Source organism: Panulirus ornatus, chromosome 47, assembly GCF_036320965.1.
Source record: "Panulirus ornatus isolate Po-2019 chromosome 47, ASM3632096v1, whole genome shotgun sequence".
NCBI classification, from domain to species: Eukaryota; Metazoa; Arthropoda; class Malacostraca; order Decapoda; family Palinuridae; genus Panulirus; species Panulirus ornatus.
In genome coordinates, this window is record NC_092270.1 from 6,366,313 (window position 1) to 6,382,211 (window position 15,899).

The 15,899-nt window shown below is 39.0% G+C and overlaps 1 protein-coding gene across 20 annotated transcripts in view; it reads right to left on the reverse strand.

Moving 5' to 3' along the window:
- Nucleotides 1–1,709: 1,709 nt before the first annotated feature.
- The window catches only part of Ssdp (Sequence-specific single-stranded DNA-binding protein), a 326,860-nt gene continuing 312,670 nt past the window's right edge, over nt 1,710–15,899 (reverse strand). For all 20 annotated transcript variants that reach the window (XR_011716166.1, XR_011716165.1, XR_011716159.1 and 17 more), the window contains one exon: nt 1,710–3,782. Coding sequence is in view for 5 of the 20 variants with exons in the window: in XM_071689593.1 (XP_071545694.1) it covers nt 3,672–3,782 (111 nt within the window). In the remaining 15 variants the exon portion in view is untranslated. The remainder of the gene's footprint in view (nt 3,783–15,899) is intronic.

The following is a 15,899-nucleotide window of genomic DNA, read 5'->3' on the forward strand; positions in this document are numbered from 1 at the left end:
TGGCAAAGCGTTACTCAAATATAGAAAAGATACACAAAGACTGACTAACAGAATCTATGCGCCAAAAGTAGAGGAAGCAAGGGGGATAGGGAGACCTGGGAGATGGATGGACTTGGGAGTATTAGGGCCAGACCATGAAGGACAGTGAGAGGTATGTATTGGATAGAATGAATGGAGTCAAAGTAAACTAGGGTTATCTGCAGGGCTTGGCTATGGATGGTATGTTCCAATTTCAGTATACTAATCACAGAAGCCAGATAGTTATTCGTGTCAATAGAGCCTTGTATACAATAACAACTAAAATGCAGATATTTACTATACAATGAATCAAACTGGAATTTGGTTTGAACATGGGACATATGGTAATATTCTGATGAAAGGCACATAGGGAAATATGCAAGAAATGTGCAAAATCTTGGGTCAACACATACTCAAGACTGTGTTATGGAGTATGATGACCATTGATAGTATGTTAATGTATCTTGATAGTTCTGATGAAGTCAAATAAAAACCATATAACTATATATTCAATAAATTCATTTATATTGTTAATATTGCTCTTTCCATGGTTTCAGTTCTATATGAAAATAGTACAAAACTAAACACCATTTCTAAATGAAAATACAATTATGAAGTGAATTCAAATATAAGAGGATTCCCATTTTCCTTCTTTCTATAACTATTTTCCTGGTGTTCTGCTGGGATATTATAAACCTAGCATAATTACTTGATATAACTATATTATTTATTTCCACCAACGGCACCACTTCAAAATATATTTTGGAAGTAGACATACAGTAACTTTTTCATCTGTCATCCTGAGGATTACACTGAATATGGTTCTAGAAGATACAGTTTACAACTGTTCGCAACCACAGACATAAACTCTAATGATAAGGATTACATAAAATTCAAAAGTATAATCATGTCTCAAAATTATCTTAAATTGTACTAGGAGTAGGATGAACTCTTAAGCATTTAGTGTTAAAAATCAAAATTAGTAAAATCATAAAAGCAGAATTTATGTCTGAAGTAACGACATGTTTCTTATTCAGTACAGTAGAACCTTCAAATTTATGAAATCAAATATCTTTTGACGTGTGGCATTCATATCCAAGATACACTCAGGGGTATACCCACAAGAAATTAGGAACTTTATTTTGTTTGCATTCAACAGCAGTAATGTCTCCCTGAAAGATAAACATTATAATGATAATATGTAAATAAACATATAATAAAAGAATAAACAATAGCATTATAAATGAATATGAGATAGCTAATACTCAGATTAAGTACAGTGCTTTCTCATTGTGCTCATGACACTATTATCACCTGATGCATATGGAATAGTTCATTGTCACTCATGCTATATTTACATTCGGACAAACAATTGGTCCTTAAAATTTACCGAGTAGCACAATGACACCGTAGTACACCTACTGGAAACATAACATTTAGAGTATAAAAACCTGAAGTGGATCAAATGAATAAACAGTGAAACTGGGCTACTGGCTGCATCAGCTGAGTGAAAATCTGAGCACATGACAAGCAAAACTAGCTATTACAAAAAAAAATTCTGAAAGAAAATTTCAAGTTCGCAATTCATATATTTACACAGGATTTCAAGGTTCTACTGTAAATGTAATAATAGAAGATATTTATTCAAATAATGGATAGAAATGTGAAAAGGATAATTTCAATGTTGGATGTCTTATTGCCTTAGCCATTTTATTGAAAATTGCTACACATAATATATCTGCTATGTTCTACTGTACAAGGGGTCTTGGTCAGAACAGACAAACCGGGCCGAGCAGTCGCACCACCAGAGCGACATACACCCAGGGAGTCATACCCAGTTGACTCAACTGGGTCATGAGTCAGTTTGTTGTTGATGAAAGTGTGATTTAACCTAGGCCAAGATGAGATTTGTTGCTGAGGAGGTGAGATTAACCTAGGCTGTGAGGTGTTTTGTGGCTAGCTAAGTGTAGTGAGATGAGGTTGGATTCAAGGTTGTAAGTTCAATAAATTAATAATGGGTCATTGTATCACACACATAACAGTGAAATCTCTCAAGCAGATAAGGGGTTGGTGATGATAAAATCATATACCCAAGATGATAACAGAATGTGTTGCAGAGTCAACACCCCAGGTGTGGTAGTCGAGTCTGGCGGTGGTGGTGCATCCTGGGCAATAATATTTAGTGATTTACATTTGGCGTTGGTTGAATGGGCAGCAGTGAAGTAAATCATACTGCTGAACTAAGGGTTGTGGTGGTACTTGTGGTGGTGAGGTGGTGGTGAGGTGGTGGAAGTGGTGATAGTCATGGTGGTGGTGGTGATTGAAGAGGTAATAATGGTGGTGTTGGGTCATGGACAGAGTGGGTGGGGTGGCCGTTGTGGTTAAAACAGTTTAACATAGGGAGTCTAGAAGAAAGATAAAGAGATAGATTTGGACATGACAAATAATAAATTATTCCTACATCTACAACACTTGGATAGATCTGTACAGAATAGAGACAGGTCATCACTTCCAGTCCGGTACGTAAGCTAACACAAAGTAGTCTGAATAAAAGACTTCCCATCTGATATTACATGAGTTGGGCCTGAGGCCAGAACAGTCTGAGTAATACTAGTGAGAACAGACATTGCTGTCTTTTGCACATGTGGAGGGCAGATCACGTGCCAAGGTCCCAGAGGTCCCAGGCTGGGGGATTTGTACATGAGTGCTGGGCCCTAAATTTCAGGTTCCAGCTGGCTCTGGGCCAACACCCTGGGGGGTCGGGTCCATGTTCCGGTCCTTCCCAGGAGCACATCCCAGGGTGACGTTGGTGGTAGTGAGGGGGAACTGCTGATGCCTGGGACTGGGGAGTTTTCTCATGAGGAGAAAATTGTGGGCACTCTTACAAGGGTCCAGCCAGGAGACAGGCAGCACTGGTTGTCCAGTTGAGGCATGTGGACACCCATGAGCAATGAAGGTCTATGAAAATATCTACATCTCCATTTTACCCTTGGCTGCCCTAGTCTCCTGATACTGCTGTTCAGGTTATGGTTCTTGGATCTTAAATGAGTGAAATTGAGAAAACATATCAAATAATGATAATAATAATTTTGTTTCCTACAAGATTCACATAGAAAGCACAATGAATGACACAACAGACTTATCATCAAACAGCAGAAATCAGAGCCATTTTTTTTTCACTTCTCTTAGAACTGGGTATGCAAGAAGTCATACTTTTAAGCCATTTTCTTTTGGTGCTCATCCTGCCTTTTCCAGACTTTGTAAGGTAAATCACTAGTGTTTCTAATCACACGTCATTTCCACTGTAGGATAGCACTCCATCACCGGAGTTCTGCGTTTTGATTCACTTGATGAGAACTGTGTTGAGGGCTGAGATACCAGTTCCTCGTGAGAGTAAGCAAGGACCCATCGTCCCATCATCACTCCACCGCACACAGAATCACATCACCATAATAATGTGGCAAACTGTCACTGTGAAGACACAGTCACCACACACTTGCACTCACATGTTGCCCTCATTACCGAGCTTTGACATGTCCTCAACAGCTGGGGATGAGGGGGGCTTGTCAACCCCAGACTAGTGCCATGTCACAGGTTCTGCAGGGAGCTGAGAGCTAGTTCAAAGGGTAAAGTGGGGATGGGAGAGGGTCACGTCACGGCATGAAGTAGTCTGGATGATCTGGTGGAACGTCCTTTTCAAATCGCTTTGCTTCTTCTTGCATACTCTCCTTGATCTTTAGAATGGCAGCTGACTCATTCTGGTCCTGAAATGAGATAAGCACAAATCCTCAGATGTCATGTCCAATTGAGATTGTTCTGATATTCTATTGTTAAACTTAAAATATATATATACATATATATATATATATATATATATATATATATATATATATATATATATATATATATATATATATATATATAAAACTATCAAAACAATTTGGTATGTACTGGACAAATAAAGTAAACCAACACAAACACAGTAAAATGGTGTAATAATAAAATACTGGTTAGTCCTCAAAAATAACAAAAGAAGCTTAAAAGCCAGGCCCTTGACCAAAAGGCTTTACCATGTAGGTGTGGCAGTTTTTTAGGTGGCACATATAATCCACTTTGCAATCTTGCATAATAATAGCATTAACCGTAAGTGTGTAGCATGTGAAGTCTACATATACGCAGAACTTTACAGAGGTACATTAGAGAACACTCAAGAGAGGCAACCAATGGTGTGCTGAGAACCAATTCAAGTGGCTCAGATCTGTAGGGTCTTGTCAGGAGGATGTGCTATAAGACTGCATATTCTGCATAAAGCCCACCATTACTTGTAACTCACACCACAACTTAATAACCATATGTCTTTATCAAAGTTTTTTCTTTAAAATATAAGATAAAAAATTCGTATCGGATGAAAAAAAAATGCAAAACAAAGCAAAAATCTACACAGAGGTCTGCAGTTGACAAGGGAAAATATTCAAACCTGACTAGACCCATTTCTTTGTGGTAAGATCAGCCATTGCCAGCAGTACTCAAAGTGGCTATAATGTTTGTTTTCTCATTTACAACAAAAAGAAAACAAGCCTTATAATTAATGGCCAAGGCTTACAATAGGTGATCCTGCCAGCTGTAAGAGTTGAGAAATGATTACATCTACACAGTTCAGTGGGTTGGCCCACCAGAGGTTCTGGGTGGCCAGCTCCCATTATCTGGGGAACACCTACATCCTACATTCACATCAACAACTGACAAATTTCTATCTTAGAATTCTAAAGTACAGCATGCAATACTTACTAATTCATCTTGAAATCAAATAATTCTAAAAGAAGAGAATTTAAATTCAGAGTAAAATCTCATGAGATAATAAAAAATATCAAAGAGAACTACAATATAAATGTCAGTTGTATGTGTTCCCCATGTGGTCATGAAACATCTAGACAGCCTCCACCACCAGTGCCCCAGGCGCCAGAGTCGAGTGGCACCACACAGCTACACAGCCATGCACCAAGAGTCCTACACCAGTGTCTCAGTGTGTTCCATGGTCCCTATGATGTCCTTGTGTAATGAAGAACGAGCAAGCCCTAGGTGGTGTGTATGTTGCATCCAACAGTCCAAGTGTCCATGAATAAGAAAAAAGTGTAAACAGTTAAGTGTGGCATTTCTTTCAAAAAGCAGACAGATATTCATTAGCTCCAGACATTTCCCTATAAGAATAAAAATGCCTGACAATCCATGTGGTTTCCCCAATTCTTTACATTTAAGTACTGAAATTCCCTAAACACTAAAAGGCAGTGCAATGTGCCTTGACATAACAAAAATAAAGTATTCTTGCTTGTGAAATCCTCTTAGTATCATTCAGATGCTAGTTTACCTTATTTGTGGTTAAGTTCCATATCTGTTATTAAATCTGCTAGGAAAATTACTGAAAATTTCTCTTGGCTTGGTTTGCAGTGAAAACAAACATAATATTATGCTGCCTTCCTATCTTATATGATGTACTATAAAAACTCATCAGGACCAACAATCAACGTTACCATACATAACTTCTATATAGATTGTGTAAAAATATGCCAAATTATACATTCATAGTAGGGTAATGCACACAATAACTTTTCAACACATTTTTGTAACTAATAACTCCATGCCTTTGGATGCAAAAGACTCAACATAGATATTCGCTCTGAAATTCTTCAAGCTGATTTTGCTGGCATATACAAATCCATGTTTTCACAACATGTGAGTATTCTTTTCTCTCCTTAAAAAAAAAAGCTGCTTAATTTGTGTTAGCAACACTAACAAAAGAAGGCCAAAGTTTTAATTGCTTGTCAGCTAACGTAATAAATACAGGAACTCTTTCAACTATATATGAACCAAACACACATAGGCAGCAGCTTCACTTGTGGTAGCCAGGCTAACAAAAGGTAAGCTAAGTAACTTATGACTTCAAAAACAAAAGAAAGAAACATGCTTTATTTATGCATTAACCAAAAACATTCAACAAGTGGCTGCTTCCATTGTATGTTAGCCAAATAGATAAATGCTGCTGCACTTCAGGGTTAGCAAAACTTAAAAACTAGTGGGAAGCTATCTCACTAGTGTTAAATAAAAATGTAGAATTCTTCAGTTAATGTTTCAAGCACTGTTACGTATTTTAAAATATGACAGTTCTGAGATGTTGAAATAAAAATTAATGGAAAAATTTCCATAAGTCACTAAGGTCTTGTGTTTTAATTTAGAAAAGATGAAACAGAAGGAGGATCCAAGCAAGGAGTGCTCATCCTTCTTGAAGACTCTGGCTGGGGTGGCTGAACATGTGTGGATGTAATTAAGATGATAAGAAAGAAGAGACAGGTCAAAGTTTGAGGAAAGGAACCTGGATGCTAAAGCTCTGAGTCAAACAAAGCTCAAGTGTGAATGGAGTTGCACAACTGTTGAAGCGGAAGTTGTGGGAATGGGTGACAGAGTGTAAGGAGGTGAGCTCCAGACTGATATGGGCTAAAATTAAAGTGAACTTTAAGAGATGGGTGATTGTGAGGGCTTATGCATCCATGCAACTAGCTGCTCCTAAAGACAAATACTTTGAGAACAACTGCTGAAGCGGAAGTTGTGGAAATGGGTGACACAGTGTAAGGAGGTGAGCTCCAGACTGATATGGGTTAAAATCAAAGTGAACTTTAAGAGATGGGTGATTATTCAGGCTTATGCATCCATGCAACTAGCTGCTCCCAAAGGCAAATACTTTGAGAACAGCTGAGTAACTGTGTCAACAGTTTTGATGCACAAGTTAAGGTATTAGTAATGGGTGCTTTGAATAAGAAAGTAAAGTAGCAGATGAGAGTATAATTGGGGAACATAAGGTATTTAGTGAGGTGAACAAGAATAGTGAACAACTTATGGATTTGCATGCTTAAGGAAGACTGTTGACTGGGAATACCTAGTATAAACAGAGTACATACACAAGTGAGTTGGAAAGAAAGTATGGGATGATGAAATACAGTTCCTAAAGAGAGAGCTGTATGGTTGGTACTTACTGAGAGGGACTGCAAGTAACTGGGAGATGTGCAAAAGAAAGTGGAAGGAGGTCAAGAGGAAGGTGCAGTGGTTGAAAATGAGAGCAAATGAGAGTTGGGGTGAGTGAGGTCAAGAGGAAGGTGCAGTGGTTCAAAATGAGGGCAAATGAGAGTTGGGGTGAGTGAGTATCAGCAAACTTCAGGGAAAAAAAGATGTTCTGGAGGGAGGTTAATAGTGTGAAAAAAATGAAAAAAACATGGGAACATCAGAGGGGGCACATGGGGAATTTGTAACAGATAGTGATAAGAAGAGGAGATGGAGTGAGTATTTTGAAGGACTACTGTATGTGCTTGATGATAGGGTGGCAGATGCAAGGTGTTTGGACTGGGGAGGTATGCAAAGTGAAAGAGTGATGGAAAGTGGTGTGGTGAAAAGAGACGTGGTGGTAAATGCCTTGCATAAGATGAAATGTGGCAAGGCAGCTGAAGTGGATGGTACCACTGTTGAATTTCTTTAGAATGGGGATGACTGTGCGGTCCACTGGTTTGTTCGGATTTTCAATGTATGTATGGATCATGGTAAGGTGAACGAGAATTACTGGAAAGCATGTATAGAGCCACTTTATGTATAAAGGCACTGGGACAAAGGTGAACATCCAAACTAAAGAGGGATAAGTTTGTTAAGTGTACCAAGATGTATGTGAGTGTGGTGACTGAGACTAAAAGGGTAAGGGTATGTACAGAGCATATGATTGGGAGATACAATGTGGATCAGGTGTTTGCTTTAATATGTCTGAAAAATACTTAGGGAAACAGAAGGATTAGTATTAGACATTTTTGGATATTGAAAAAGAATATGATAGGGATGACAGACAAATATATGGCATAGGAGACAGCTACTAGGAGCAGTGAGTTTTTATCGAGTAAGGCATGCATACGAGTAGGTAGACAAAAGTTGTTCCCGGTGAAGGTGGGTCTATGGAAGGGATGTCTAATGTCATCATGGCTGTTTAATTCATTTATGAATAGGGTAGTGAGGGACATAAATGCCAAAGTCTTGGACATAAATGCCAAAGTCTTGGAGAGAGGGGTATGTAAGCAGTCTGTAGTGGGTGAAAGGGGGGGGGGGGGGGGTTTGGAAGTGAGTGAGTTGTTTGCTGATGACACAGTCCTGGTGGCAGATTCAAGCAAGAAACTGCAGAAGTTTAGGAGCGTGTGTGAAGGAAGGTAATTAAGATTAAATATGAATAAAAGCACTGTTATTAGGTTTAGCAGTGCAGAACTGGTCTAGTTGGGGTGTCAGTTTGAGTGGAGAAAATCTGGAGGTAGTATAATGTTTTACACACCTGGATATGGTCATGGCAGCAAACAGAACCATTGACACGAGTCACAGGGTTGGTGAGGGGGTGAGGGTTCTGGGAGCATTAAGGAATGTGTGGAGAGATTGTTATTTGGGAGGGCAAAAATGGGTTCCTAGAAAATGGAGTGCTGAGTGAAACATTTCTCTAAGGGATTATTATACTACTGCATATATGGAGACGAGCTCCTGTTGACATTTTATTTACATGTAAGAAATATATAGTATTGTGTTTGAGGGTAGAGGTAACAATAAACAAAAATTATTACAGTAACATATCTTCCCTAATTACGGAGTAACAAATAAACAATGTACAGTATTGTCTCATGAACGATAGTCATTTGATGAATCATAATGATGATTGCAGTAGAATGAGAAAAAAAGGCAGTGTGTTAGTGAGAAATGGCAGGTGGGAGGGAGGTGGGCACAGGATATCATAAGGCTCTGCTCTAGATGAAGATAATCCATCTCTGCAACACCGAAATTATGACTTAGGTGGTGATATAGTGGAAATGGTGATGGTGGAGATGGAGGTGGGGGAGATTGTGGTAAATGGTGAGGTAGTGATGCATCTACTGGTTTCTCTGTGCAACAGCACTGAAAGATGCCATCGAACAGCTAATGTCTACCCACAAAATTGAAAGCAAGTATAAATGAGCAACAAGTATCTCTTCAACACTGCTATGTAATATCTTGTATTATGAAGAGAGAGCAGATAGGTGTGGTAACAATGCATTGCCAAGCACTCCTCACAACAACTGACAGTCAACCTATCACCACACCTGTCACTTTGACTAGCTTTGCTTAGCCAACCTTCCATTTTTCTAACAAAATGCTCCTTGAACAAATCGCCTTCATTGCTGTTAACTTCATGTCCATCATGGCAGAAGCTTTTCTCGTCTGCACTTATGTAGTCAATTTGAAACCATCACCGACATCAACCTGACACTCACCAGCTTCCAACCACCTCAACACTTGTAATTTCACATCCAAGGACAGACTTTTCCCTGACACTTTAGATGCACTAGTACACTAGATCTTGTAGGCAATTTTCTATACATTAAAGTTTAAAAATAATCACAATAATACCCAAAAATCAGTGAATCAGCAAGATTGTGTGCACTGTGTAAGCACAGAAAATTTGTACTGTACTAACAGAGAGCACTTGGTGCTGATTGCATATTTGTGTATTTCTTTATGGCACTCTAACTGGCCAACTGAGTACAAACAAAGTGAGCTGCTTTCAACGTGCTATGAGAGTTTGGACTCATGGCTTCTGACTTTTTGACTTCTTTTAAGGTTAATGACCAGTGTTCGGACTCATGAATTTTGACTTCTTTTAAGGTTTTTCACCTTTTTTTTTCTAGTAAAATCAGAGCACTAAGATGCACTAACAGCACTATAAATAAACACTGCTCTATGAGGCTGAGCTAACCAGGGCATTAGTGTAAAAAACCATAATGTCATGTTGATCAATGAAGATAAAACCTATACTAGACAGAGGAAAAAATCAAGGAGCCCTAAATTTTGGTCCATGCTCTAGTAACATCTTTAGGAATAAATAGCTCCTAAAATTATTCCTTTGTTTTTCCAAAGTGGGGTTCATCTTCATATATATATATATATATATATATATATATATATATATATATATATATATATATGTATTTTTTTTTTTTTTGCTTTGTCGCTGTCTCCTGCGTTTGCGAGGTAACGCAAGGAAACAGACGAAAGAAATGGCCCAACCCACCCCCATACACATGTATATACATACGTCCACACACGCAAATATACATATCTACACAGCTTTCCATGGTTTACCCCAGACGCTTCACATGCCCTGATTCAATCCACTGACAGAACGTCAACCCCGGTATACCACATCAATCCAATTCACTCTATTCCTTGCCCTCCTTTCACCCTCCTGCATGTTCAGGCCCCAATCACACAAAATCTTTTTCACTCCATCTTTCCACCTCCAATTTGGTCTCCCACTTCTCCGTGTTCCCTCCACCTCCAACACATATATCCTCTTGGTCAATCTTTCCTCACTCATTCTCTCCATGTGCCCAAACCATTTCAAAACACCCTCTTCTGCTCTCTCAACCACGCTCTTTTTATTTCCACACATCTCTCTTACCCTTATGTTACTTACTCGATCAAACTACCTCACACCACACATTGCCCTCAAACAACTCATTTCCAGCACATCCATCCTCCTGCGCACAACTCTATCCATAGCCCACGCCTCGCAACCATACAACATTGTTGGAACCACTATTCCTTCAAACAACCCATTTTTGCTTTCCGAGATAATGTTCTCGACTTCCACACATTCTTCAAGGCTCCCAGAATTTTCGCCCCCTCCCCACCCTATGATCCACTTCCGCTTCCATCCGCTGCCAGATCCACTCCCAGATATAGTAAAAGCTTTGCGGAAGATGAAAGCCGGCAAGGCAGCAGGTTTGGATGGTATTGCAGTGGAATTTATTAAAAAAGGGGGTGACTGTATTACTGACTGGTTGGTAAGGTTATTTAATGTATGTATGACTCATGGTGAGGTGCCTGAGGATTGGCGGAATGCGTGCATAGTGCCATTGTACAAAGGCAAAGGGGATAAGAGTGAGTGCTCAAATTACAGAGATATAAGTTTGTTGAGTATTCCTGGTAAATTATATGGGAGGGTATTGATTGAGAGGGTGAAGGCATGTACAGAGCATCAGATTGAGGAAGAACAGTGTGGTTTCAGAAGTGGTAGAGGATGTGTGGATCAGGTGTTTGCTTTGAAGAATGTATGTGAGAAATACTTAGAAAAGCAAATGGATTTGTATGTAGCATTTATGGACCTGGAGAAGGCATATGATAAGAGTTGATAGAGATGCTCTGTGGAAGGTATTAAGAATATATGGTGTGGGAGGCAAGTTGTTAGAAGCAGTGAAAAGTTTTTATCAAGGATGTAAGGCATGTGTACGTGTAGGAAGAGAGGAAAGTGATTGGTTCTCAGTGAATGTAGGTTTGCGGCAGGGGTGTGTGATGTCTCCATGGTTGTTTAATTTGTTTATGGATGGGGTTGTTAGGGAGGTGAATGCAAGAGTTTTGGAAAGAGGGGCAAGTATGAAGTCTGTTGGGGATGAGAGAGCTTGGGAAGTGAGTCAGTTGTTGTTCGCTGATGATACAGCGCTGGTGGCTGATTCATGTGAGAAACTGCAGAAGCTGGTGACAGAGTTTGGTAAAGTGTGTGAAAGAAGAAAGTTAAGAGTAAATGTGAATAAGAGCAAGGTTATTAGGTACAGTAGGGTTGAGGGTCAAGTCAATTGGGAGGTGAGTTTGAATGGAGAAAAACTGGAGGAAGTGAAGTGTTTTAGATATCTGGGAGTGGATCTGGCAGCGGATGGAACCATGGAAGCGGAAGTGGATCATAGGGTGGGGGAGGGGGCGAAAATTTTGGGAGCCTTGAAAAATGTGTGGAAGTCGAGAACATTATCCCGGAAAGCAAAAATGGGTATGTTTGAAGGAATAGTGGTTCCAACAATGTTGTATGGTTGCGAGGCGTGGGCTATGGATAGAGTTGTGCGCAGGAGGATGGATGTGCTGGAAATGAGATGTTTGAGGACAATGTGTGGTGTGAGGTGGTTTGATCGAGTAAGTAACGTAAGGGTAAGAGAGATGTGTGGAAATAAAAAGAGCGTGGTTGAGAGAGCAGAAGAGGGTGTTTTGAAGTGGTTTGGGCACATGGAGAGAATGAGTGAGGAAAGATTGACCAAGAGGATATATGTGTCGGAGGTGGAGGGAACGAGGAGAAGAGGGAGACCAAATTGGAGGTGGAAAGATGGAGTGAAAAGGATTTTGTGTGATCGGGGCCTGAACATGCAGGAGGGTGAAAGGAGGGCAAGGAATAGAGTGAATTGGAGCGATGTGGTATACAGGGGTTGACGTGCTGTCAGTGGATTGAATCAAGGCATGTGAAGCGTCCGGGGTAAACCATGGAAAGCTGTGTAGGTATGTATATTTGCGTGTGTGGACGTGTGTATGTACATGTGTATGGGGGGGGTTGGGCCATTTCTTTCGTCTGTTTCCTTGCGCTACCTCGCAAACGCGGGAGACAGCGACAAAGTATAAAAAAAAAAAAAAATATATATATATATATATATATATATATATATATATATATATATATATATATATATATATATATATACATATATATATATATCTTTCTTTTCTTTCATACTGTTCGCCATTTCCCGCATTAGCGAGGTTGCGTTAAGAACAGAGGACTGGACCTTTGAGGGAATATCCTCACCTGGCCCCCTTCTCTGTCCCTTCTTTTGGAAAATTAAAAAAAACGAGAGGGGAGGATATATATATATATATATATATATATATATATATATATATATATATATATATTCTATAATTCTTTTTATTATACTTAGTCACTGTCTCCAGCGTTAGCGAGGTAGCGCAAGGAAACAGATGAAAGAATGGCCCAATCCACCCACATACACATGCATATACATAAAAGCCCACACATGCACATATACATACCTATATATCTAAACTTATACGTACATATACATACACAGACTTATACACATGTACATATTCATGTTCCACTAACAAAAGGTTACAACAATATCAAAAAGTCACCTTTGGTGAGGCTAGAGCATTGGGATTGCCTCAGCTGACAAGGGGACCTAAACATACTCCAAAGGTGGTCTAATAGGAAGCTGATGGAATCTAACTAGAGCAAATGTAAAGATAATGAGGATATGACAAAGTGAAAGAAGGCCTCAAAATTATTAATATCTGGTAGGGAATAAGCTTAGCTATCTTAATTCTGATAGCATCTTTGTTCCCCTCCTCTGGACCTCCTCTTTGTGCTGCTTTAGGGGAGATACTCAAAACTGAGAAACATATTCAAATCATTTACTCTATGGACAACTTGCTAAATATTCCCTTATCAACATAACGGAAAGTTATTCTGATATTTACAAGAAAACGGTTTGTCGCCTTTACTATTATCCTAAATAAGAGACTCTTGTGACAGGTTAGAAACAAATCTAACTACTAAGTCCTTCTAACACACAATCCTAAAGTATATTCCCTGTTAGATAATAATCATATCTCAGGTTGCTATCCCCAAATCTCTTAAATAACTGTTCACTGTCCATGTCAATGACATGTTAAAATCTTTTAAAGGTTCTGATTAGGTCACCCCTTATTCTCCTCTCTTCCAAGTTGGGTACATCTAATGTTTTTAGCCCTTCCCTGTAACTTAGCTCTATTAATTCAAGTACCATCTTTCCTGCCACCCTCTGGACCTTCATTATTCAGATCTTTGTGCTTCTTTAGGTGTGGTGACCAACCCTGAATAGCATATTCTTGTTTCGGCATTATGCAGGACATGAACAGCTTGCTAGATATTTCTTTATCCATATACTTAAAAGCTATCCCAATATTCGCCAATGACAGTTTGTCTCCTTTATTGGTTCCTAAGGTGGGACTGGCAACAAGTTAGGGATAATGTCGACTCTACAGTACCTCAAACAAACACAACCCTAAGACTTGTTTCTTTCTAAATAATAATCATACTGAGGTTGTCGTTCACTCTGCACCATCCTCAGTATTCTGCATTTTCTCAGACTGAATCTCATAAACCATATACCAGACCAACTTTGGGGAGTGCTTAGGTCATCTTGTAAGTATATGCAATCCTGCTCACTTTTCACTTCCCTCATGACCATTATCTGCATACATATTCAAGGTAGAAGTCCATGCCTTGAGGCAAGTCATTCAAATAGATCATGAAGATTAAGTCCCAAAAGAGAACCCTAGGGCACTCCAAAGGTGAACACCCATTACAAGGCTCTTCGTACATGTGTCCTTTGTTCGATTCTCCTAAGATAATCTTCTATCTGATGGAAAGGTCTTCCCTTTACTTTTGCCTGGTATTATAGTCTCTTAATCTGCCTCTTATGTGGGAGTGTCAAAGCTTTCTGTAAATTTTGGGGGTTTGTTACACATGACTTCCTTTCCCCAAAACCATGTTGCCTCTCACTTCGGTAGGTCAGTCATTTGCTTTCTAAATAAATTTTCTGGTACCTTACAGATCAAACTCAACAAAACACATCTGTAGTTCAGTACCTCTTCCCAGTCTCTTTTACCACAAATAGGTATGACATGCATGCCTTTCCCCAGCAATATTCTTGGGCAGCATTTCAAGAGATCCATCCACTGTATCTGCCATATTTTAAGCAAACATGGTGAAATTTCATCATGACCATATTCCTTATAAGAGTTAAGACCTTATAGTATTCTGTTAAAGCCTTTTCTTGACATCTGTAGAACTTCCTCCCTATTACATCTCACTAGTGATGGAGCTATAGCGTTTTTCACTTTAAGAACACTTTTGACCTTATTATGTTCCTCGCATATCATGACAATCCCCACAACAATCTTTCCTTTAGAATCCCTAAACCTGATTAGCTGGTCTTTTAACTGACAATCTACTGATAAAATTATATAAAAGTTTCAGATTTTCACCTACTTTATCCACATATATTCTTTTAGAAATTTCTCTGTTCCTCATTTCTTGACCACATACACTCATCTGGCTGGCTGAAGGGTTGCCTATATCTGCGCATCTCAAAGTTCCCTCGCTATTAGACATCCTTCATTCTTCCTCTTCTTTAACCTTCCTTCTGTATATGAGGCTAAGGGTATACAAGTTCCCCCATTATAAACTTTATGTAACCTTTTACCTGGCTACTGATGTCCACTTCCCAATCTGTGTTACCACAGAAACTGTTAAGGTCTGCGTAGTTTCCACAAATATGTCTCCTCCTCAAGTCCTGTCTCATCTCTGCTCTTCTGACTTCCTAATTTATTACATAATCAAATTTAAGTATTACATGATCACTTTCGTCAAGAGGTTTATCATGAAATATTTTCAATATATTAAAATATGCGAAAAAAGGATCTAGTAATGACAGTGAATCAGTTTCTCTAATCTTAGTATGTTCAACTGCTGTAGAAAATTTTCAAGTTCCCATCCTAAAAAAATGTATTTCCATGATTCTATGTCATTTTGAGAATCCAAATCAGGGCAGTCTATCTCATTATAACTGAACTCCCCCATTATCAATACTCTACCTTTTCTGGGAAATACTTGTTTTACTGCTTCATGTACCATCCTGATTGCTCCTTCATTGTTGTCATTGTATCTTTGCTGTGATTTGTGGTCTCTGATGGGTTATGTATCATAAACACCACTAAACAGTTCTTTCCTTCAGCTACCATTCCATTATGTATGGTCTGAATGGGCCATCTACTGCCATTTCCTGGAACTACGGTTATCTCTCATTAGGAGACAATCCTCCTTTTAACAATCATATGTTCCCCTCTGGATGGAAAAGGTGAGATCTTATCTCTTTAGTAGGCTGTGTGTGTTTTCCCTTATACAATCCTAAATTCCAGTTCTTTATCATATACTCTTAATCCACAAGTATTTGTATACA